Source organism: Mustelus asterias, chromosome 9 (assembly GCF_964213995.1).
Source record: "Mustelus asterias chromosome 9, sMusAst1.hap1.1, whole genome shotgun sequence".
NCBI lineage: Eukaryota > Metazoa > Chordata > Chondrichthyes > Carcharhiniformes > Triakidae > Mustelus > Mustelus asterias.
This window is the reverse complement of record NC_135809.1, coordinates 54,632,727-54,657,016: the sequence shown is the minus strand read 5'-3', so window position 1 is coordinate 54,657,016 and position 24,290 is coordinate 54,632,727. Positions and strand designations below refer to the sequence as shown.

Genomic DNA, 24,290 nt, shown 5'->3' with positions numbered 1-24,290 from the left:
CTAATGGAGGAAACGCAGCAACCCACAGGCAGCAATGTGATAATGACCAGGTAACGGGTGAGATCTTCTGACTGTTCTTGCCAGCGAGATCTTCCCATCCCGCCAACGGCGCACCCTTGCCTCCAGTTTCCCGGCAACATGGGGTGGATTCAATGGGAAATCCCATTGACAGCAGCAAGACTGATCACACCGCCAGCCTCCCGCTGCCGAGAAAGACACCTGGGGCAGGGCCAGAGAATCTCGCCCAACTTGTTTTTAATATTAATTGAGGGATAGCCATTAACCAGCAGAGCAGATAGAGTTCCTACTTCGAAATAGTGCCATGGAGTCTTTTACATTCACCTCAGAGAAAAGACAGGGCTTCAGTTTAACATCTCATCCGATAGACAGCATCTCCAACTGTACAATACTCCTTCCGTACAGCACTGAAGTGTCAGCTGAGATTTCTGTGCTCAAGCCTCCGCAATGGGACTTGAACACACAATCTTCTGATTCTGAGGAGAGTGCTGCTACTGAGGCATGGCTAACACACACAGGAGGGCAAAGGATAAAAACATTTGTGAGATAAAGAGAACAATTTTAAGTCTAGTTTTTCAATTCTGCTGCTCAGTATATCGTCCTCTTTGTGTTGTCACTGTGTTTCACAGCAAGACAGTAGACTGAAAGGGGACATGAATGAATGAATTCTGCAGCTCAGACTGGCTGGTGCTGGAACTTCAAGTTCTGAGGGGGAAGGGAAAATAATACCACACTTTATTGCAAATTAGCTTTTGGAAATGTTTCTCGCTCTCTTTAGATGTCTAAGTGGTGATTAATGTTTAAAGCAGCTACTTTCAATGTCTAGTCATGATCTCAGTGAGGAAGCTTGTTGGTCAAACTCACCTTAAATCAAAGCTGATGGAATTTGCTTATTGACAACGTTCAGATAAGTGAGGTGATTTTATTTCCAACATGGCATCTCAGTTAGCTGCCCGCTATTGTATTATGACTCAGGTTATTAAAGGCCAAGTTAGAAGTTATATTTCCGAGTAGGCATAGAACTTGGTGTACTTGAGTAAGATTGGAACTTTAGGTTGCTGGTGGCAATTGGGAATGAGGTGGCTTCATCTTGTAAGGCAATTTTTTTGGTGGATGGTACTGCAGTTCAGTTTGGCTAAGGTGTTTATGGTCTATACTGTGTATTCTGAACTTTCACATCCATGTTTCAGTCTCTCATCCTCTTCTGCTCCTCATCCCTCGCTCTGCTCTCTCCTGCTCCCCATCTCTCGCTCTGCTCTCTCCTGTTTCCCATCTCTGACTCTGCTCTCTCCTGTTCCCCATCCCTCCCTTGGCTCTCTCGTGCACTCCATCTCTCCCATCTCTCCCTGTGCTCTCTCCTCCCCATCTGTCCCTCTGCTCTGTCCTGCTCCCCATCTCTCGCTCTGCTCTCTTGTACACTCCATCTCTCCCTCTGCTCTTTTGTACACTCCATCTCTCCCTCTGCTCTTTTATACACTCCATCTCTCCCTCTGCTCTTTTATACACTCCATCTCTCTCTCTCTGGTCTCTCGTTCTCCCCATCTCTCCCTCTGCTCCCTTGTACACTCCAACTCTCCCTCTGCCCCCCCCCCCCCCCCCCCCCCCACCCTCCCTCCCTCTGCTCTCTCATGCTGCCCATCTCTCATTCTGCCTTTGTTCTCCCCGTCTTTCCCTCTGGTCTCTCGTGCACTCCATCTTTATTTCTGCTCTCTCTCATGCTCCCCACCTTTCATTCTGCTCTCTTATTTTCCCCATCTCTCGCTCTGCTCTCTCGTTCTCCCCAGCTCACACTAATGTACATCAAAAGGTTCCAAATTTGTAATCTGCCCTTATCCACCCTCCTTCCCCAAGCAGCCCTGGGCTGGTTGATCTCAGTTACAATGGAGCTAGCGACTAGAGGGGAACACCAAGCAGAATTCTTGTTCCTGGACACTATGCAGTGACTCTCGATGAATGTTTTCATGTGGAATTCACTCTGCGGATTTTCTATTGCCTGTCCAGACCCTCGCTTCAACAGTGCAAACTGTATGTTATATTCCAGATAGCCAGATGGTGAAGGATAGATCTGGAGCCAATGTTCACGCACTTTTATAAACTTTTATTTTGTGCGATACACATTACAAACCTAACAACCACAGTTTCAGTCTGTTCCTCTTCGTAGGAACACAAGTGAATCCCCAGTTATTGCTCCCAAACTGCTTACAATGAACACTGGTGGACAAACTGAGGGATAGTGTGTCAATCTCAGGATGTGATTCCTGGTTTCAAACACACCAATGCACGACTTTGGCCCCTGTCTTATATAAACGACATCCAGGAATTGGAGAGGGTGTAGCAAGGACCAACAATATTTCTCACTGGAATGAAATGTCTTAGTTCTGAGGAAATGCTGAAGAAACTGGAAATGTTTACACTTGGAGATGTGAAGCCTCATTGAAATACTCAAGAACAGAACATGACCAATATCAATCGATTTAACAGTCACACATTCGACAACAAAAGGTAGAAGAGGGGAGGGTGAAAATATATTTTAAGGTTTAATTCCTTTACATGAGTGATGAATGTATGGAATGGGCTGGCAAGGGAAGCAGTGGGGGCTGGTTGTATCAGCACATTTCAGCTGGTGAGGTAGCTGGAGCAACCTTTGAAAAGATGGATTTGGGCGGAAGCAAATTTATGTACACTAAAGGGGAATAGATGGGACACGCAGATCTTCTCCAGCGCTGTGCCTATTTGGGGGATGTAGGGCAGACGTTTACATTGCCCTACCAGTGGATTTGTAGGTGGACGGAGCCCACAAAATTCCTCAGATGGCTTTCCTACTGGCCACCTGCACATAGCGACCTCTTCACCAATCACAGTGGATGTGGGACTGAGGCCGACCCCCTCTTTTCCCAAAATGAGGCCCTTAAGCAGATTATTAATGACCACTTAAGGGCCTTTTCCCACCCAGTCTCCATTTTCAGCTGACAGGAGGAGCTCAACTGTTCAGGTCTCAGGTTGTAAGAGGGGTGGAGGTGGAGGCGGGGGGAATTGAGGGGCTCTTCCATCAACAGCCTCCTTTTAACATCAGAACTTCCACACCCTCCCACAAAGTCTGCCCTCCTTCCTCTGCCCTGATGTGCCCATCAACACTGCACCCCTACCATCCTACCCTGCCCATCCAGCTTCCCTCCCAACTTCACTTCCTCTACCACCTCAAGACACTCGCACTTACCTGGTCCTGAACTCTAGTATTTAGATGCTGAGGACTGCTTGTAATACCAGTCCTGTCCCTTAAAGCCTGTGGCACTGCTGAGACTAGAGAGCTGCTTGCCAATCTGATCAGCTGGCAGCTTTTTGAAGCGGGAATCCCTCCCAAATGAGGGCGGAAGTCCCATCTCCAGCCAGTTAACACTCCTCGGAGAATTAAGTAGCTGCGGGGCGGTATCGGTGGCAATGCACTCTCTTATGGCATGGCAGGAAACCTCACCATCTGAAAAGTCCTGGCCAGAGAATAGGCTTGTGCTAAACCTGAGGTACTTGTACATCACTAAAGCATTCACAGACATAGACTGGACATTTTAACCAATAGCAATATGGTCAAGTAGGACAAGCCTAGACCAAGCACTGGTAAGCACAGATTTACTTTTAAAAGACATGGCTGTCAGGACGGAAAGTTTATGTTCAAGATGAGCCAAAAATTCCTGAATGTAAACTACACGAGTCAATTGCTTATAAGGAGCTTTAAAATATGTAATATTCAATTAAATAAAGGAATCTGTTTTCAACAAGATACTTGGGGTGGACACACTGATTTTTGCCATGTAGAGTGACACCATTCCTGACAGGTGACTTTGGCTGTTTGCTTTTAGTCATGTTGCCCCTCTTCCGGTGTGACTGTGCCGCATAAATGGTGCCAACAAAACTCTACTGTTAAGGAAGTGACAATTCTAATTGGCTTGCTTCAGTTGCAGCCCACTATTGATCCAATTGTAGCAGCCTGAAGAGAAAGGCACCGAAACAGGGTCACACACCACCCCCCCCCCCCCACGAGTGCGTTCTGTGGGATTGACACCCTTTTGGGATGCATGCATAGCAACAACGGAGTCTCATCTCATGGGTTTGTATAGCTTTTGGATAGTCTGTTTGCTGTGTAGGAGTGCATTCCCATTCAAGTTGAAATGAATCCTGCTGCGGCATTGATTTAATTATTTCAGCGGTGCACAGGCCTGATTTCCCTGGGCTTGTGGATGTTTCCTTCGTGGGCAGAAGTCTCATTCATTGGCCCAGTTTGCAAGAATTGTTAACATTGATCATATCCACAGTTAGCAGCAGGCTGTGTGTCGGAGTGATCTAAGCTTGAAGAGTTAAAAGATGTCCTTCGAATCGAGCATGTGTTTTCCTGTTTAAAGCCCAAAACTGCTTAAGTGCCACCCCAGGAATCTTGCATCCAATCTCAGCTGGCTCCGTGGATTGACTGCTGTGTGACAGGAGGCTGCCGAATGACATCACTGCCACTAATAACTAATTAAGTTGAGAAACGAGAATCTGTCAGGGGGTCTCGGATGTAGGTCCATTATATCCAGCCTCCTCGTCGTGTACCAGAAAATCATTGTGTTGACAATAAGCTGAATTGTTTTTAGACATGGGCTTTGCAAGGAACAGCATTAAGAAATTGCATACCATGGCAACCATAACATCGAGTGCCAGTATGTCTATCAGTTTTGTGACATGCTGATTAGTATGCAAAAAAAATCAGCTGCATATGTCAGGTGTTGCTCACAATTCATTAATTTTGACAATTCTGAAAATTGACGGATTTGTCCCAGATGGAGGAGGAGGGGGGGGATTATTTTGTTAAAAGGATTGACTTATTATTTCAGGCCAAGGGCTGCCTTTCATTACAAGTGCATGAAAACAAAAATGCGTTCAACAGTTTTGTTGTGGAGCAGCATCTGATCGAAAGCCGAGGGTCCTGCGAACGCCAGTCAGCGGGATTCCCATTTACACAGTGTCAACTGTGTGGCCAAATTAATAATCCAATAATAGAAGAGTTGCTTCTTTTGTTTTTAAGATGGTTGTCTTAATCCTTTGTCTGCTGCATTGTAGACTGTGTGGCTTAGTGCAGTTCTCCTGAGCCTGAAAATTACCCTGTGTAATTATTGTGCTGACGTGTATTCAGCATTCGGATAATTTTGTTTGCTGTTTTTGGTTGATGAAGAAAATGCCATTCAGAACATAGAGGATGATTTAGAGCTGTTATTTGTGGCGAGAGAGGGATCTGATATAAATTAAGTATTGATATGTTGTTGCACAATGCTCTTTGTAGACGGCTGTAAAATAAAAGAAAAAGACAGATGTTATGCCATTTGTTTGGGATCTACCTGTGGCTAAGTTGTACTATTGACTAAAATAGATTTGCATCACCTGACTGTGTGTAGCTTTACTTGTAAACACAGGCTGTTGAGTGGCCACAGCGTTTAGTACCAATAGCAAGAAAAGCAACCCCCCCCCCCCCCCCCCCCCGCCCCCCATCCTTCACTGGTGTCCCGTTCCCCAATTTTAAAAAGCTCTCTAAATCCCCCACATCCTTGTCCTACACTTCATCTACAGATGACTATAACCCCCTTGCAATACTCAATTCCTTTGATTGTGGGCTACTTAACTTCCCAACCGTCCCCAAATTTCCTTTGCCCTTTAATTTCCGGCGAAGCCTTCAGTCCTACTTTCTGGAACTTTCTCCATGGATCTCTTTTCCAGCTTTGTCGCCACCTCTTCAGCCAAGCTTTCTGTCTCTCATTTCTTAATCTGTTCTCTCTCTCTGGCTCAGCTTCCATTCCCAACATCTATCTGTGATGTGCCTTTCAATTGTAGAGTTAAACTGTTGTCTATTTGGTAACAGGGTGTTGTTTCGACCTGATAAAATGCTACCCTGAGAAACGTTGACAGGTTTGAAACTATTTTTCCATGCATTTTGTTATAAATATTAATCTGGACTCTTGTGAGTATTGGTGTTTGAGAGATTGCGCAAAATTACCTCCATCGTATTTCCAATAACAATTGGGTATGGTTTTGTTTGAGTGGGAAATCAGAATGAGCCAAGAGAGAGAGATAGCTAAAACAAGAGGGCACTGAGGGAGGTCAAAGGTTGTGCTAGGGGAGGTACGAAAGATTGAAAACCAGTCTTTGCACTAGGACTAGTTGTGACCTCTGCTCATTGACCCGATCCCTCACTGTTTTCTCCCAGCTACATCTCTGCTATACATGAGAATGGCACCATATAATAACCATTTGCAAGAAATCAAGCCTCTTTGAACCCCCACCGTTCCGTATGCAGAACCACATGCAGACTTGCAAAACTGGCGCGTCCCATAACAAACTTCAGAGTTTAACTTCGCTATTGGAGATGGTTAATTTTTCCACAACTTGTGTGTACAGGCTGAAGCAACTTTGAAAATCTATGTGAATGGCAATGTGCTCATGAAATTATAAACGTCTGGTAGCACAGTGGATAATCACAGAGTGAGCTAATTCCAGAATGTACTTAAAACATGAAAAATGACTTGCCATGGAATAAATGCAATATCACACGACTGATAGTGCGTTACTGATGTGCTTTCACTCATGCACAACGTGATCATAACTCACTCATGGTGCAGTGAATCTTGTGCAAGGAAACTCTTAAAGCATACCATTTCCACACAATCGCACAACTTCGCATAGGCACTGGGCTATGTTTCACTGAAACAGAAGATTAATGTATTTTAATCCAAAGTAGCTCAAGGACATGAAGGGGAAATTGGCAAGCTCCCAGATGTAAAAGAGGTTAAACATGACCAGGGCTGGAATTTCATAAGGCTTGTGTGCATAAGTATAACACATATCTGGGGAATCCTTATTCTGTAAGCGCACCCTTGTTTAGCTCACAGGATAATAATTAGATGGAACACGTTGCCAAGAGGTCTGGCAGAGGCCAGGGCATGACTCATTTAAGAAACAATTAGATATTGGAATGAGATGACAGGTATTCTGTGTGGGTGACATCCAATGGGATAAAGGGTTTTCATCCTGTTCCTACACTGTCTTTATTTAAATACAAGGGTTTGAGACTGTCCTTAACTCCTTCAAGCCGTCAGCTTTGTATTTATAATGTCTGATGACCAATATTATGACTTCCCATTGCAAGTTGAACAAACATAGAACGTTATGGGACACTTGCAGCACAATTCCCACTACTTACGGGAAGCACAAAAAATTGCCGATTGCTGCAGTCAAACTGGTGTTTAAAGTTTAAGGTTTATTTATTAATGTCATAAGTAGGCTTACGTTAACTCTGCGATGGAACTCTGGCGCTGTGAGTAGCTGTGCTGACCACTGTGCCACTGTGCCGCAGGATCTGGTGTTTGGAAGACAGATACAGACGAGGGAGGTGTTCTCGTTTGAATAAGCCCTTCATGCAGAGCAGTGGAAATAAAACTTTCAGAGCCCAAAACACATTTCCTAGCTTTCCTTAAATGAGCCGAAGGTTTTCATGTCTGCTGTCCACCTTCGAAGAACATTCAGATTTTTGGGCATTCTTTGTGTGAAGTGCTTCTTCCTGGTGCTTGTCCGAAATTAGCGACTTAAGCCTGCTGGTTGGCTTCTCTTGAAAGGGATCATAGAAGGAGACTGCTGGACGGTCAATGTAGGGCAAAAGTCATGAAAGGCAAGAGGCATGAAAGTCATGAAAGGCAAGAGGCATGAAAGATATCAAGCAGTTGGAATGATCTTGTCCAGGGCAGTGGAGGAGGGTGTTGAAGGTAGGACCACCTCAAGAAGGTAGTCTCAAGCTAATTGGTAGTTTTCTACCCAATATTTCAAACATGCGCTGAAGGATCTGCACCTGTATTTTAAACACAAACTCAATTTGGAGAATGGCATAAACAGGGGGAGGTATAACTCTTTTCTTGTGCAATTCCCATAAAGGTGTGTTTGCCACCTGCAAAATACTTGAGCTGAAACTTGATTCATTTTTTTCAAACCTCTCAGCAACAATTTGCATTTATATTGTACGTTTAACATAATAAACTGTCCCCCAGTGCTTCACCAGCATTATCAAACACACTTGGAAACTGAGCCACGTTAGGGGATATTCAAGTGACCAAAAGCTTGTCAAAGCGGCAGGTGTTAAGGAATGTCTTAAAGGAGGAGAAAGAGAGGCAGAGAGATTTAGGAAGAGAATTCTATAGGTTCTGGCCTAGAGAGATGATGGCACCTGCTGATAGAGTAACTAAATGCGGGAATGCTCAATAAGCCAGAATTGACAGAGCATGAGGATCTGGGCTAAAGATCTCAGCTCTAACCCCCGATTTAACTGCATGTTGGGCCCTGAGCAGACCTCTGGTATTGACTATGCCCAAGCCAAAGGACACAGAGGTCAGGGGAGGTTCACCTCAATTAAATAGAGCCTGCAAGGCTGAGGGGATTGAAATTTGAGCATGAGGCCCCTAGAAAACATCCTCCAAATGCCCAATTGTGGAAAATGCAACACATTTAAAAAGATACTGTTGAAGCTCCATTTCTTAGGAAAGTAGGAACAGCATAGGCCATTCAGCCTGTTCCACCATTTACTTGATGCCATGGTTGATCTTTATCCTAACTGCATCTCACTCGGTGCCAGAATGTTTTGCCAGTCTGACACTGATGAAACTCCCAGTTTGGAACTTTCAGAGCTGAGATTAGTAAATTTTTATTTTCAGGAACGGTATTGAGGAAAATGAAGCACAGGCAGGAAAACTGAGTTTCTGGTACATATCCGCCATGATCTAATTAAAGAGCAGAGCAGGCTCGTGGGGCTGAGTGGTTCACTGCTATTCCTGAAAAGATGATGTTATAGAATATATGACCACCTTGAAAAGGTTGACTAGTTGTGTTTAAGGTAGAACCAGGAAAATACTATACAAACAAAAGCAGCAGTACATTAAATAGAGGTTTTTTTATACGAGAGTAAAAAGCACATTTTGCTATCAGATAAATTGAATATATTACAAATCAGCTATTGTTTCCATTCTGTAGCTTGAGCCCATTGGCTTATGTGGAAAGTCTTTGTCTTTGGATGGACGCTGGTCTATTTTGGGTTTTAAAGAAACATATACTTTGCCTCAGGCAAGAAATGGATTAGAAGCTCCAAGTCTTGCTTTGCATTAAAACACTGATTTTCATTAAGGCAGGAAATGCACTGAAAGCACAGACAGCCCATCAGCACCTGAAAGGTGAAAAGACAGGGTAAGTATTCGAGGGCAACACTTTGTAAGAATGAAAGGTCTAACAGCCAAATAGTAAACTCGTTTTTTTCTTTCTACTGACCAATCAACCTCTTCTGTGTCCCTAGCATTTTTTGTTTCTATTTCAGATTTGCAGCACTCCGTTTTCTCTTTTCCTCTATGTTAGATTTACACTTCCCAATAGTGTGCAATTCTCTGCAACCATCTTGCGTTTCTTACTCCTTGTCTCATACAAACTGATACTTTAGGTGGGGTGTCCCTATTGAACCCTGCCCATGCGAGTCTGGATGGTGCATATTTGTGAACAGCATGTGGAGGAAATCACCAAAGAATCCCTATCGTGCCGAAAGAGGCCAACTGGCCCATCGAGGCTACACCGACTCTCTGAAAGATCATCCCATCCAGGCCACCTCCACCCTACCTCTACCTGTACCCTATCCCTGTACCATTTACCATGGGTAGCCTACACATCTTTGGACTGTGATGGAAAAATAGGATTCAGAGACGGTCAGTCATGGATAGGAACAACGTTTATTTTTTTTTACTCTGCAGAGGACGCGTTCCTCCTGCCACTCGAGAGGGTGGGGGGGGGAAGGCGCGCCCGAGTATAGCAAACTACAGTCTTTATACCTATTCTGCTGCTAGGCGGGCTACACAGGCACCCAGGCAGTAATGAGCTAATACAATATTAGTACTTTTCCATTCCGTATAAGAAGTTGTTTTTCTCCTTCTAGCTGTACTGTCTTATCTTCCTCATTTAGCTAGTTCTCATTATTCTGTTCACTTCTGCAGTTTCTCAACCGCCCCCTTGTGCAGCTGCTCAACCTTGAGTTTTAATCATTTTAGTTCCTCATCGAAATAGCCCAGGTTTGGCCATCTGGACCTGTGGTCTGCTTTGTTCCTTATGTTAAAATTTTCCATTACAGGACAATGAGGGGCAATTTAGCATGGCTAATCCTCCTACCCTGCATGTCTTTGGACTGTGGGAGGAAACTGGAGTACCCAGAAGAAACCCAGGTAGACACGGGGAGAACGTGCAAACTCCACACAGTCACCCAAGACCATAATCGAACCTGGGTCCCTGGCCCTGTGAGCAGCAGTGTGAACTACTGTGCCATCACAGCCTAGATCAACTCTGTTCTCTTATTCACTTGATGGGAGTCACTAAATACCAATTAAGAAGCACTTTTTGCACTATCCAAAGCAGCAACTGTGGGAATCTGCTAGCCATGAATCCAATTGTTATTGTTCTTCTTGCAGGCCTCTCCTGAAAGGAACTGGCTCCTACGAGGACCAATTGACACTTCACCCAATGTGCTATATACTTCAATCCAGATTCCCTTAACTCTTAATCCCTGCACATGTGGCTCCTGATTGGAAATGCCCCCTCCTCCCTGACATGGGGTCACTTGATGATTTTTACCATGAAGAGGACAGCTGGGCACATCGGTCCACAGTAAGAAGTCTAACAACACCAGGTTAAAGTCCAACCTGGTGTTGTAAGACTTCTTACTGTGTTTACCCCAGTCCAAAGCCGGCATCTCCACATCACATCTGTCCAACCTGGGTCACTGAATCAGGGTGAAAACAGGAATCCAGGCAGCTTTCTCTCCCCCCACCCTCAGCAACACAGACATTGAAACCAGTAAATCCGAAACAAAATGGGACAAATCAAAAACAGAGAGGGGAGCGAGAGACCGCTGTGCCCTTCCGAGAGAAACATACTCATCATTTCTGCCTATTTTTCATTTTGTGATCTTGAAAAGATGAAGAAAATAAGGATCAATGGAGCAGAAAGCAAGTAAAATAGAGTTAGAGTCGCTGGGCTGCTTTTCACAGGAGGTCTGAACAGGATTAGACTTCACTTCAATCAAAAGTCTAGTTTATGACAGTTTCATTGGCGACATCAGACTAATTTTATTTAGGCTGCAGAATCAAATGGCTGTCTCCTGTGGTTTTACAATAGGCCTGTGTGAGTATTGTTAGGAGACAGTGTTTGGAGTACACAGCACTCAGTGCCAACCTAGTGAGGCATTGTGGTGTAATCTTTAAAGTACCTGTATAATAGTGTAACAGCTGGTGCTGACTCCAGTCTTCCCTGACAGTGCAGTATGTGGGGACTTGGTCTTTACCAGAACAATAGGTGGGGTCAGCATCAGCCAGACCCGTGTGTCTCTCAGACAGCTGGCTCCGCAATGCGATAGCAGTCAGTCGTGAGGAAGAGTCAGATCCAATAACACGATTCTAATGCTGCACAGAAGGTAAGGTAACCAAAGACAGGGCCAGTCGGGGCACATTATGGTTTTCTACCTGACAGTCTGTTTGAAAGCAGGTGCAGCAGCACTTGACATTATCACTCGCTCAATAGCGTAGCAGGAGGTCAGTGTCTTGAGTTCAGAATCCCATTTGCCAGCGGGAAAGCCCAAGTGGCTCAATACTGACATCTTGTTGTGCAGATGTACAAACAGACGTTTTCTGTGGGGAGAGAGGCAGCCTCCACCAATTCCAGATGCAGTGTGTGTTGTTTAAGATAAAGACCTGCATTCATCTAGCACCTTTTGTGACCTCCAGACTTTCCAAATTGCTTCAAAAGTACTTCATTAGCTGTGAAATGTAGTTATTGTTGTAATTTAGGAACAGCGGCAGAGAATCTGTATAACAGGCTCACTCAAACAGCAATATGATAATGTCAGATAACCCATTTTAGTGAAGGTGTTTGAGGGAGACCAAAAACACCTGGGGAGAACTCCACTATTCCTCAAAATAGTGCTTTGGAGTCATTTATGTTCACCTAAGGCAGATGGAGCCTCGGTTTAACACCTCATATGAAAGATGGCACCTCTGACAGTGTAGCATTCGCTCAGTACTGCAGTGGAAATGGCAGCCTACGACACAGTGTTTGAGTCTCTGAAGTGGGATGTGAACCCATAACCTTCTGAAAATGCTGATACCTGTAGATAAGATGTGTGCAAACTGCCCAGTGCAGCACATATAATCTTGCATGTCATATTCAAAGGACAGGTGTGAAAACTGAAAGGTACTGTTTCAGCACAATACTTACAAACCTACTGGGGCAGGATAAACCTCAATCTGCCTCATGCTGCCCTTAGACATCGAGGTCTCTTGCCAGAACCAGTTTTAATACTGCTCTTATCTACTAGCGTTCCTTACGGAGAGCATGCTGTTTTTAAATAGGACGTAGACCCACATAATTCAGAATTCATTGTTGCCACAGCTGTCCTGCCCCTTTCAGGAGAGCACGAATTGTTTGAAATAGACCCATCCTCAGATTGAGAAGAAGTTGATTCCACTTGGATACATTCAGTTTAATGATGTTGGGGGAACCAACCAAATGGAAGCAAAATTGATTATATATTATTACACACTGAATCTCTGATGGGAATGAAACCATGATGGTGTAACTGTGGCTGGAAGGCCAATGACAATAACGACTACAGCAACCACTGCAGTAACAGCAATATTAGTTGTAAGAGCAATTGTGACAATGAGAGTTAAGCAAGCTGGGAACTTTGGTCAAGTTATAATTAAACACATGCAGGTGAGTGAGTCATGACCTGGCCTGTGAGCTGTGACCTAACACTGCCTCTGTTGACCAAATAAGGATAGTTGTTTGGACTATGCTAGATATGTTGAAGCCATTGTTACCATATATGCTGAGTGTCAGACCCCCAGAACAGCAATTCTAAAAGGATATTCATTTTTAAACTATAAGAATAAGTGTCTAGAGAACGTCATAGAGAGCAGGATCTCAGAGCCTTGGATTACTGGTGGCAGTGCTGGAACAGCTGGACACAGAACCCAAGTTACAATCCTTGTCATAATGTGTTCATTCAGCTTCATTGTTTGACGCAAATGGATTATGGCTCCATGCCAACCCTCAGCTTGTGTACACTGCCTCTGAAGTGAAATGCAGGGAGACTGCCTCCTCTGGTAGTCTGCTGTTCTACCAGATTCCAACTCTGGATTCGGGCCACGTTTTCACTCCAACTTTGAAGGGAATGCAGTTTGCTGAAATACTGTACTTGTGTTGTGCATGTAGTTGTGTTGTTTCTGATGGTACAATCAGTTTTGTTCCTGGTTTGCTGCGGCAATTTCTCTCTGACTATACTTTAACCATACATCCCATTTTCTTCCTGGGGCAGCACTCGATGTCGTCTATCCAGACAGCAAAAGATGCTTGTCTCACTGCAGGGCTGACATTTGAACATGATCTTGTAGTCGATGCACAAAAGTACTTTATGATGCCAAATCACTGGGTGATCCCAGGAAAGAGAATTACTTGAGTGCCAAACTTAACCTTGCCAGTGTAGAACTCATGAAGTATGGCAGTTGTAGAAATGAGCCACCCAATGGTGATAGATTGCACATTTTAGACATGAATGGACCCAACCCGAGATGATGTCAAGAACCGTCACTCCTGTTTATGATGAGCTTTCTTGAAATGATTGGAATCAGAATTAACATGCACTATTTCAGCATTTTCTGTCACTTACATTATAGTAGTACCATTGAACAAGATGAAAGCTGACAAGCGTGCAACATCTATAGCGTGTTCTACAGCTGGGGACAGGATGTTCAGCTAAGCTCCTCTACATTGATGACAAGTAAATTTGGTTCAGCTGCTTTGCAGCAGCAGCCCACAGCCTGAAATGAAGCTGATGGCCTATTAGTATCAAACTTACATCTTCACCAACTGTTGGATTTAACCTGTCGATGGATTACACTTTCCAATAAAGAAAAAGAAAGAGAATCTTAGGCTTTTTCCATTGACTTTTCCTGTCCAGCCTGCCTGCGGTGATGCCTGCCAATGTCGGGGCTATAAAATCCCATCCTTAGGATGTCCCAAAGCCTTCCACAACCTTTGAAGTACTTTTGAAGTGCTGTCAGTATTGTAATATAAGAAATAAGGCAGCCAATTTTCACACAGCAGGGTCCCACAAACAGCAATGTAGTAACCACTGTTTCTACTAATTTTGACAGAGGGATAAATATTGGTCAGGACATCAGTGTAGAACTCATGAACCTGCTCTTCTTCAAAGTGTCATGTTCTCATAGAGTCATGGAGGTTTACAGCATGGAAACAGGCCCTTCGGCCCAACTTGTCCATGCCACCCCCTTTTTTAACCCCTAAGCTAGTGCCAATTGCCGCGTTTGACCCATATCCCTCTGTACCCATCTTACCCACGTAACTGTCTAAACGATTTTTAAAAGACAAAATTGTACCCACCTCTACTACTACCTCTGGGAGCTTGTTCCAGACACTCACCACCCTCTGTGTGAAAAAATTGCCCCCTGGACCCTTTTATATCTCTTCCCTCTCACCTTAAACCTTTAGCCTCTAGTTTTAGACTCTCCTACCTTTGGGAAAATATATTGACTATCTAGCTGATCTATGCCTCTCATTATTTTATAGACCTCTATAAGATCACCCCTCAGCCTTCTACGGTCCAGAGAAAAAAGTCCCAATCTATCCAGCCTTTCCTGAAAACTCAAACCATCAACTCCCGGTAGCATCCTAGTGAATCATTTCTGCACTCTTTCTAGTTTAATAATATCCTTTCTATAATAGGGTGACCAGAACTGTACACAGTACAGTTTTACATATATATTAGAAGGCCTCAATTTAACATCTCATCCGAGAAATGGCAGCTCTGACAGTATAGCACTCCCTCTGTACTGCATATCAGCCTGGACTAGTTGCTCAAGTCTCTACAGAATTGGACCGACAACTTTCTAACTCCGAGGTGAAAATCCTACCCACTGAGCAAAGGCTCAAATTACTTTCCATTGGAGCAGCTGGGTAGCAATCAAAAGTGGGAACCCTGTCAAAGTTAATTTATCCTTTCCCTTAGTTGGGTGCATTGAAGACCCTGCACTCTCAATCTCAGCTAAGATTGACTAATTCTGTCAAACACAGTAAGAAGTCTCACAACACCAGGTTAAAGTCCAACAGGTTTATAGGTTAAATAAACAGGTAACAGGTTGAATAAACTTGTTGGACTTTAACCTGGTGTTGTGAGACTTCTTACTGTGTTTACCCCAGTCCAATGCCGGCATCTCCACATCATAATTCAGTCAAAGTCAGGCCTGGAGTCTGTATGGTTCAATTGTGACGTATTACAACCCTTATTGATATTTGAAGTTTATTCATGGCCTGATGTACCTTTTCTTTAATTCTCTTCAACTTCAGTCGGAGAGAGCTCGACCCACGTAACTGGTTTATGTGTCCTGTGTGACCTTCGAATGAAGGATTGAAACCATCCAGAATTACTACCTTCTCCTTGATGGACCTTTTACAACTATTTCTTAAATAGATTGTCATTTCCTGGATATTAGAAGGGTCTGGGTGAAACTCCTGAGAAAATGTTCTCTCACCACAAGAGAACTGGAGTGGAGGGATTTTGTGAGTCTTTGATACAGAAGTCTAAATGAAATGATTAAAGATTGAAGCACGCACAAATTTATTATAATATGAAAGCTTGCAATTGTGGTGGTTATACAAAAGGTATATAGCTAGATAAATCCTGAAAAGATAACTAGCTCATATTTCTATTAGACTCTTGTTATAGATTTCAAAGTAAGGATATCCATCAAATATTGAAGTAATGCTACCATAATCCCCAGTATGTGAGATTCGCTAGGTTCAGAATGGGCCTGAAGTTATCTATGAGAATCTAATGAATCTGAAGATTTGAGTTTGGGTTGATGTATCTACAATAAACTTTGGGGTTGTATAATTAATGGTTACATGAAAAGTATTCATTTGATGAATAATAGACCACCATAATTCGTATTCTATATTTGGTGGAAGGACCACATATTATAATGAGGGTGTTCAATTTCTAGGAAAAGTTGTTTTGAATTTATTCCTGTACACTGGACTTTATGCAACTGTCATGTTGGTCAATGTTGCATAGTCAGGGGACAGTGTCCAGCAAGATAATAAGGCCGAGCATTCTTTTATCTGATTGTGGTTTAATTATCATGGATAGCATTGTATGTGCTAATGTAATGGCATGAACCATAAAATGCCATTTTTAATACATTATATATATTTCTTATCAGTGAATTCACGTTGTTGTGAAGGGAGTTAACCTTGCTGTTTTTGCAGGCTCGTTTTGACTCCTGTCAAAACATGTCTTACTGTGAATTTACGTAAAGTAACTTTTAACCCAATGTTCCTGTATTAATTCCATTTTACTTGACCCCCTATTCCCTCACACAATTACTTAGAGGATAAACCCTGAGGGATGAAGGGGAAGAGAGTGCTGGAATTGTATATCTGAAATAGAGCACCACTGGATTTAATTAGTTGAACTACCTAATTTTATTCGCTCTCAGTTTGGGAGAAAGTACAGAATGATGGAGAGATAAAGGTGTGCTGCAACAACCACACTAACCCATTTAAAAAGATAGAAAATAAATGTTAGTCATGATAGCGATTCAGATTGTACAGTGCTGCTCAAATTACAATACCACAGGTGGGATTGAAGGATTTCTGTTCTTTTATTTAAAGAGGATGCGTCTGCAGAAATTCTCCAATTAAAAATTCAACCACAAGTAGGAACTGGAATTCTCTGTATTTTCATAGAATTCCTACAGTGCAGAAGGAGGCCATTCAGCCCATCATATCTGCACTGACTATCTGACAAAGCATCTTACCCATGCCCCCTGCCCTATCCCCGTTACCCCACGCATTTAATCTGCTAATCCCCCCCCCCCCCCCCCCCCAAAACCTACAAATCTTTGAACACTAAAGGGCACTTTAGTATGGCCGGTCCACCTAACCTGCACGTCTTTGGACTGTGGGAGGAAACCCACGCAGACATGGGGAGAATGCGCAAACTCCACACAGACGGTGAACCGAGGCCGGAATTGAACTCGGGTCCCTGGAGCTGTGAGGCAGCAGTGTTAACCACTGTGCCACCATGCTGCCCTATTTTCCTCGGCGGTTTTCTCTCATCTCCTACTCTCCCAGAGGTTCTGACTCTCTATGGATGTGCTTTCACCACTTCCAAGTATTCGTCAGCTCTCTCATCCATTTTCAATGTGTCTAATTTTGACAGTGAACAGTGACGTACTATTTGACCATTGTGGTCTATGTTGTTTCATGCAACACTTACCAGCAATGCTGGAGGTGACAGAGGGGGTCCAATGAGCCCTTCCATGATGAGGTCTGCTGGCCTTGCTTGAGGAGAACTATCAAAGGATACATTATATAAAGAAAGATGAAATTCACATTTACATTGTACCTTTCGTTGCCTCCGCACCTGCCAATGTACACTATTGCCCTTCAAGTGGGGTCACGTTTAATGTATCACCTCCTTTGCCAGGAGGCAGCCTCAATCAACAAAAGTTGTCAAGTACAAAGTAAATCAAAATGGTGCATGGGAGGAAAGAAGTCAATTTAGAAATCTATCTATACAATAATTATAAGGAAGAACAAGGAGCCTCAGGAAAAAAGAAGGAAAATAAAAGCAGCTGCTTATGTGGTGGTAAGGTGAACTGACATCTGTTGTGTAAACGTCTGCAGGTGCTGGGGACTTTCCAGATCTGTGATTGAGTTCGAAATCTACAATTTGAAACTTGTTGACTTCCTGTCACTGTAAATTATTACTGCAAGTATAAAGTTCTCTGCACACATTGTTATGTAAATGAAGAGCTTTTCTGTAATATAATTGGCGGTTGAAAGTAGTTTTTAAGTTACCAAATTGAAATTTTTTCAGTGTTTGCATAAGAGATATTTTCTTGACTGACAGAAGTACTTCAAAAATATTATTTACATTTTCACCACCCTTCATCCCATCAACTTCAGTCTGATGGAGAATGTGAAGTATACAGGTGAAGAAACAATATGCAGGGATATAGGGAAAAGGCAGAGGAATGGCACGAAGCATTGATACATTTTTGGAGAGCCAGTGCAGACACGATGGGCCAAATGGCCTCCTTCTGCGCTGTAACAATTACGTGAACAGTCACGAACCCATATTGCATTTAAATCATTTGCATTCTATTCCAATAACATTTATTTGTCAGTAATTACTGAAACACTCAAATGGTGGCACTCTTACCTGAATCAGAAGGTTGAAGGTTCAAGTCCCTCTCTGGAATTTGAGCACAAGGTTTCAGCTGATATTCCAGTGCTGAGAGAGTGCCTCACTTTCAGAGATGCTGTCTTTCAGATTAATGATAAATAGAGGCCCGATCTACCCGTGTCTGTAAAAGATCCCATGCACTATTCAAAGAAGAGCAGGAGAGTTTTCCATGGTGTGCTGGCCAATATTTATCTATGATGTGGAGATGCCAGCGTTGGACTGGGGTAAGCACAATAAGAAGTCTCACAACACCACATTTATCCCTCAACCAACATAGTAAAATCGTCTTGCTGGTAATGATCACATTGCTGAATGTGAATCTTATTGTCCATGCTTTAACTGTCATGTTTCCTACACTGTAGTAATGAGTGTACTTCACAAGTGTTTTATTTGTTGGAAAGCACATTCGGACATCCCAAGTTCTCAAAGTGCGAGATAAATGGTGCAGAATAATTCATCTTGTCATGGTCACATCAGTCTGATCGTTTTAGATTAATTTTCTGACATCTCCAAAGTGTTGCTGTCAATTAGAAAAACTCAACAGCTGACCAATAGTTTCATTTCAAAAAATGACTCATTTCCCAAAGAGCTGACAACTCAAAAACTGCCTGGAAATGTAAAAATTAACTCTTGCGTAATTTTATCCTTCAGGCTGAAATTTCCCCAACATTCATTCAAATTGCATTGCAGAGGAAACACACAAGTTGAAAGGTTTTAAAGGGGAAATCCTAATAGTGACATTTTTTAGTTCAAAACAGAGGGAAAAATGACTTTTAAATTTCCAACATAGCCACTGTCCCTTTCCAAATGTTACTTCAATAGTCATTCTCCCACTTCCAGCTCTGTGACCACCTCAGAAAGATACTGTAGCCCATCTAACCGTTCACTCTTTCACGGACTTGTTCTCTTCTTCAACCCTCCTGGTTCCAGCTGGTACACTTCTGCTGCCACTACCCGCTCCATGGTGTTTCAAACTCTTCCTTCCCCTCCATTTGGCATCCACACCTGGTTCATCTGGCATTCTCCTTTCTCCCCCAACTCCCATGTGCCGCTCCCTCTTTCTGTTTCCTTTCCTCCTCACCCTGTATTAATTCCCCCATGTCTACCTACCCCCATTACTTCCCTACCCCCTTCATTGCATTCCATTCCCCCATCCCTCTCTCTGCACTGCTGCCTGCCCTTCTCACTCATATGTGCTTTGTCCTTGACTCCTCCTCTTCACCTGCCAGGTACTCTCCATTTGCCAACCCTTACTCTGATGGGTGCGCTCACTGCAGTAATGGCCAAAAATGCCAACTTGGTTGAGGACTCTTAGGCCAATAAGTGTGTGTGTGGAGGGAGCTCAGTTGGCAAGATGGCTCCTGGTTCAGAATAATGCCAACAATGTTGGTACAATTCCTGTTGGGGCTGAGGTAGACTGGGGAGCTTCCTCCTCATCCTTCCCCATGCTTGATGGAGAGTAGTAGCCCCCCCTCAAGCTGTATATATGTCACTCACTCGGTCTCTTGTGGACTATCTACCTGTAGTCAGAGGCAATAACCTCTGTTTCAGCACTGGGAGTGGGACATGTTGGCTGCTAAATAGCCTCAAAGTGGCGAGGAGGGGGCGGAGTTAATTTCTGACACTTTCTCTGGTCGCTAACAGGTCATCCGAATACAGAAGCAGCGTGAAGCACTGGGTGGCCTCGAAGCAGTCAGCTTTTTATCCACAATAATCGTGTGTGTTTTAAAGAGCGATTTTCTGAGCAGTAATTTAACCCTGGGACGCTGTGTTGGACAGCAGACTCGCTTGGGAGTGCAAGTGCCGCTTTGGCACCGTTAACTCAGGCAGTGAGTGCCAAGTGGATCAAGTTTAATCCGTGTCTCTTCAGCTCATCTGCATTTACAAAGCTGCTTTAGGGATAGTCTCATTGGCACACAGCCGGCCATGTAGGCAGTCACGGGGCATCCGTGGTGAGAAATGCTTCCACGTAGGTCGCCTCTCGGCTCTCCTCCAGACAGTTAAGTAACACTAAGGCCTGGAAAATCGGATTAGCGTGTCCCAGGGGGTGAGGGCTGATAGGCAACAGATGATTCTTGATGTACTTGCCACTCTTGTCTTTGGTGTTGTGTAGGTGTTGCTCGACATGAGACCAAATTTGCTTGTGATTAAGACCAATTAAGAAAACTCAGTTTTTAGACGGGAAGAGAGAGAGAGAGTTTGAACAGAGACACACGGCTTGGGTCGAAAGAGTTTCCCATTCTTGATTCCCAGAACAGTTGGACACTCTCACCATGTGGACTTTGGGCATTTATCTGAGTTCGTGTTTCTGTTGAAAGCCTGTAGTGATTCCTGGCAGGAATCCCAGCTGCAATGCCCCAAATTTGACGAGTTCCTCAGTCGTGTAAACTTGTAAAAATGAAGGATTTCGCATTGCCCTTTGAAATGGGACCAGGGTGTAAATTCCTGCAATAATCTTTGGAGAAATATGATTGTCTAATCACTAGTTTTAATATATTTTGAGTAATACTGCAATAACTCCGATAGTTTGTTGAACAAAGCAGTGTATATATTTTTTAAAAATTGTATTACAATATATTTGCTTCCTAATTAGTGGATATTCATCTGTCATAAGCAGAGACGTCCTTCCCCACCATCACGACGTGTCATAAATAATCAATGAAGCCCTTATTAATATGCATGAGTTGGAATCTGTGTAGTCATGTGCACTGAAGCAAAGACAGGGGGAGTGTGTTGCTTTGAACTGAATCAAAACTGTGTGTGAGATACCGACAAGGAAACAACCACGAATCCTGCTGCTCATTTCCAAGACACCCCCCTCCCTCTCAGCCCCCAACCCCCATCCCCCTAGCCAAGTGCCACATCTAACAGTGCCTGTGTTATGTTTATTGTGAGGACGGCTCTTGGTGACTGATGAGAGACGGCAGTCAGGTCTGGAGGGTGATTTCCCCGTCAGTGCAAGTCCCTCTCAGCTCTGGGCAAAACAAAAGTGGACGGTGGGCTGGCGGCTGACTTAGAATGGGCTGCAATCTGTGCACTTTACAGAAGAGGGACGAGCACTACAAATTACTCTATGAAGTTTCACAGGTGAGTTGGAGCAGGAAAGCACCCAGGGCTTTGCTCCAGAATGTAGGAGCGAGTAAGAAATGGGGAGATATTCTGTTAATTTTAAGGAGGGTTCACTGATCCCCTCTCCAGCTTTGTTGGTTTCTTTTAAACACGATTTCTTTATGGATTTGTGCACCTGCAGCTAACAACTGATGACCAATATTCAACCTTTCTATGATTCCCCTTCATTTCTGGTTAACAATCGCTGTTTAACAGAGGATCAAGTGCTTAATTGTAAGGCAGCATTTTCTTGTGTTTCAAACCTATCTGACTGACAGAGTTGCTAAGAAATTCTTCTGGAGTTCCATGCAAGTTTGTTGCTGTTGACACTTGAATCCCTTATGCGCTCTGGGTTGGACAACTTTGAAACTACTTTCATTTTGTTCTGTACTGTACCCTCGGAGCAATCCTGACAGACAGACATTGGTACCAGGTTTAAACCATCAGGGAAGACTGAACAGGCTAGGGTCAGGGACCTGATCTTTCAAATTGGGAAGGGGGACTGAGAGGGTAGATAAGGGAATCCGAAACTGGGAAGTATAATAAGAGCCACTAATAAGGAGTTCCGGAGAAACTTCTTCACCTAGAGTGGTAGCTAGAACTCGGCATCACACGCAGCGGTTGAGCCGAATAACAGATCCATTTCAGGGGAATGTGGACAGGTACACATGCGAGAGAGATGATGGGTTGGATGAAACAAGGCAGGAGGTTGGTGTGGATCATAAGCACTAGTACAGACCTGTTGGGCTGAATGGCCTGTACCTGTGCTGTAAAACTCCATGCCACGGCAGCATTTAGCTTTACATTTAGGCTGAGCTTCGGAATCAATCAGACAGCCAGTGGGCAATTTAGAGACAACTTTTTGGCACGCTGGCCCTGACTTCGATGCATGGGGGATCTTAACGGGGGCAGATTCGGCGAATGATCACTCTGTGCCTCAGTGCGTTGTGTTACGTTTAAAGGGCGCTATATAAATGCAAGTTGTTGTGGGGTCAATGGCAATACGAGAAATGCTGCAAGTATGAAGCAGAGGTGCTGACCGCCTAGCCTCGCTGACTCAAGCTCCTAACAGGTTATCATTGAATAGTCCCTGAAACTCCCTCTGTTTCTTTTAAAAAGATGATGCATTCTTACCTCAGCTCCAATATTAAGGTGCCTCGTTCAAATCGAGCTTATTCCGAATTTAACTAGATTTCCACAAATGGCAGTGACTGCCAATGGGGTAATGTGATCCAGAAAAGTTGCTGTTCAACAAAAAGTGATGGAGAAAATGACTTGAATGACTAATATTTCCAATGAAAGTGTTCACTTGGACTGCGATACACCCCAGCCCCCTTAATATAATGTCTTATTTTCTAAGAGGAATGAAGTGAGTTGCCTTCCTATAGTATGCACTGAGCCAATGTTGCAGCTTTTAAGTGATCATAAGACAGGCTTATCTGTAATGGATTTTTAAAAAACTGACCACTGAATGCAAGCAAACGAAACGGAAATGTGTCTTAAAAGTTCCATTCACCAGTTGCTAATAGAAATCCCACTTAAGAAATCATATAGAATCCCAACGAGACATAATTGGGAGTCACGCATTTTGAAGATTGCAAGATAGATGTCTTAAAATATTGCATTATTTCCTAATTCTAGGCAAATAAAACCCTCAGGATGTTGCATTTTACTCACACTGCAGATACAGAGGGGTCTCGTCCAAGATATTGAGAGTTCAGTTTCTTTGAGAAGCATTGAAGTTGTTTTGTTTAAAACACCTGCTAAGTTGCCCTTCATGAAGTAGTGGGCCACTCTTGTCTCGGTGTTATCAAAGGTCTGGATGTAATGAGTGCTGCTGTCCAGCTAAGACCATCTAGCAGGGAAGCAGCTCACCCTCCTGCTCGCCGTGGGATTGCTGTGCTCGGTTGTAGGTCAGTGATGGTGGAGAGGTGAGGGGGCGGGGGGAAGCTTCCCCCAGCCCCCGCTACCTGCTGCATGTGTCTCCGGTGCGAATTGTCTCTGCCCTTGGCTCTTCCACACAACAGTGCCGCCTGCCGCCTTTCTGTCCTCCCCATTTCATGCCTTGTGAGTGGGACCTGTGTGTGTGGTGGTGATCAAAGCCTCATTAGCCGTTTTATCAAATAATTCCACGCATTAATGAAATGCAAGAAAACTCTATCCCGGTCGTGGAGGGGGTTCGGGAAAAGATTAGTTGCTGAAGTGAAATTGGAGGGAAAAGTGCAACGTAAATGTTCAGAAGCCCAAGCTGGCCAGACGCGCTGTATTTCTCCAGTATTATCTGAATGTACAAGAAGTGTGAGCGGGTTTGATATTTATCGGTATCATAAGTAATGCAAAGTGCCGTCTTATTTATGCGGGATGCATGTGGCTGTTAATTGTTTTATTAATTATAGAGATGCAGTGGATCGGAACTGCTTGGTAATAACACAAGACAGCAAAATAATAAAGGATATAAAAGTGCTGTAAAAACAGCAGCTCAGACTGTCTCCCATGGATAGAGAAAGGAGTTAATGTTTGGAGTGTCACGCTTCTGAAGTGAAATCGCCGCTGTACTGTCAATGTCAGCACCTGTGTAAACACGCGTTTGCTCAGGTGAAGTGGGGACACCCTCCCTCTGTATTTATGGTAACTGTTAATATCTCGGAGCCAGGAGCATTAACTCTCTGTACAGTAATTTGACTCGGCTCACAGCTTCTCTCTCTGTGCTTTCTCCCCACCGAGCTCTATTGTTGTAAGGAAGGGCCAGATATGATATCAAGGCTTTGCAGCTATCCGACTTGTGACACTGGCTCTGCCCCCC

At 43.7% G+C, this 24,290-nt stretch overlaps 1 protein-coding gene across 2 annotated transcripts in view; it reads left to right on the top strand.

Moving 5' to 3' along the window:
* The window catches only part of pdzrn4 (PDZ domain containing ring finger 4), a 462,321-nt gene that overhangs the window by 301,418 nt on the left and 136,613 nt on the right, over positions 1-24,290 (top strand). Inside the window, exon 1 of one of the 2 annotated variants that reach the window (XM_078220220.1) lies at positions 21,125-21,466. The exons of the other annotated variant lie outside the window; for it this stretch is intronic. Within the exon in view, the coding sequence (XP_078076346.1) occupies positions 21,398-21,466 (69 nt within the window). The 5' untranslated portion in view covers positions 21,125-21,397. Of the gene's footprint in view, positions 1-21,124; positions 21,467-24,290 lie in introns of those variants that run through there. 2 annotated transcript variants of the gene reach the window in all.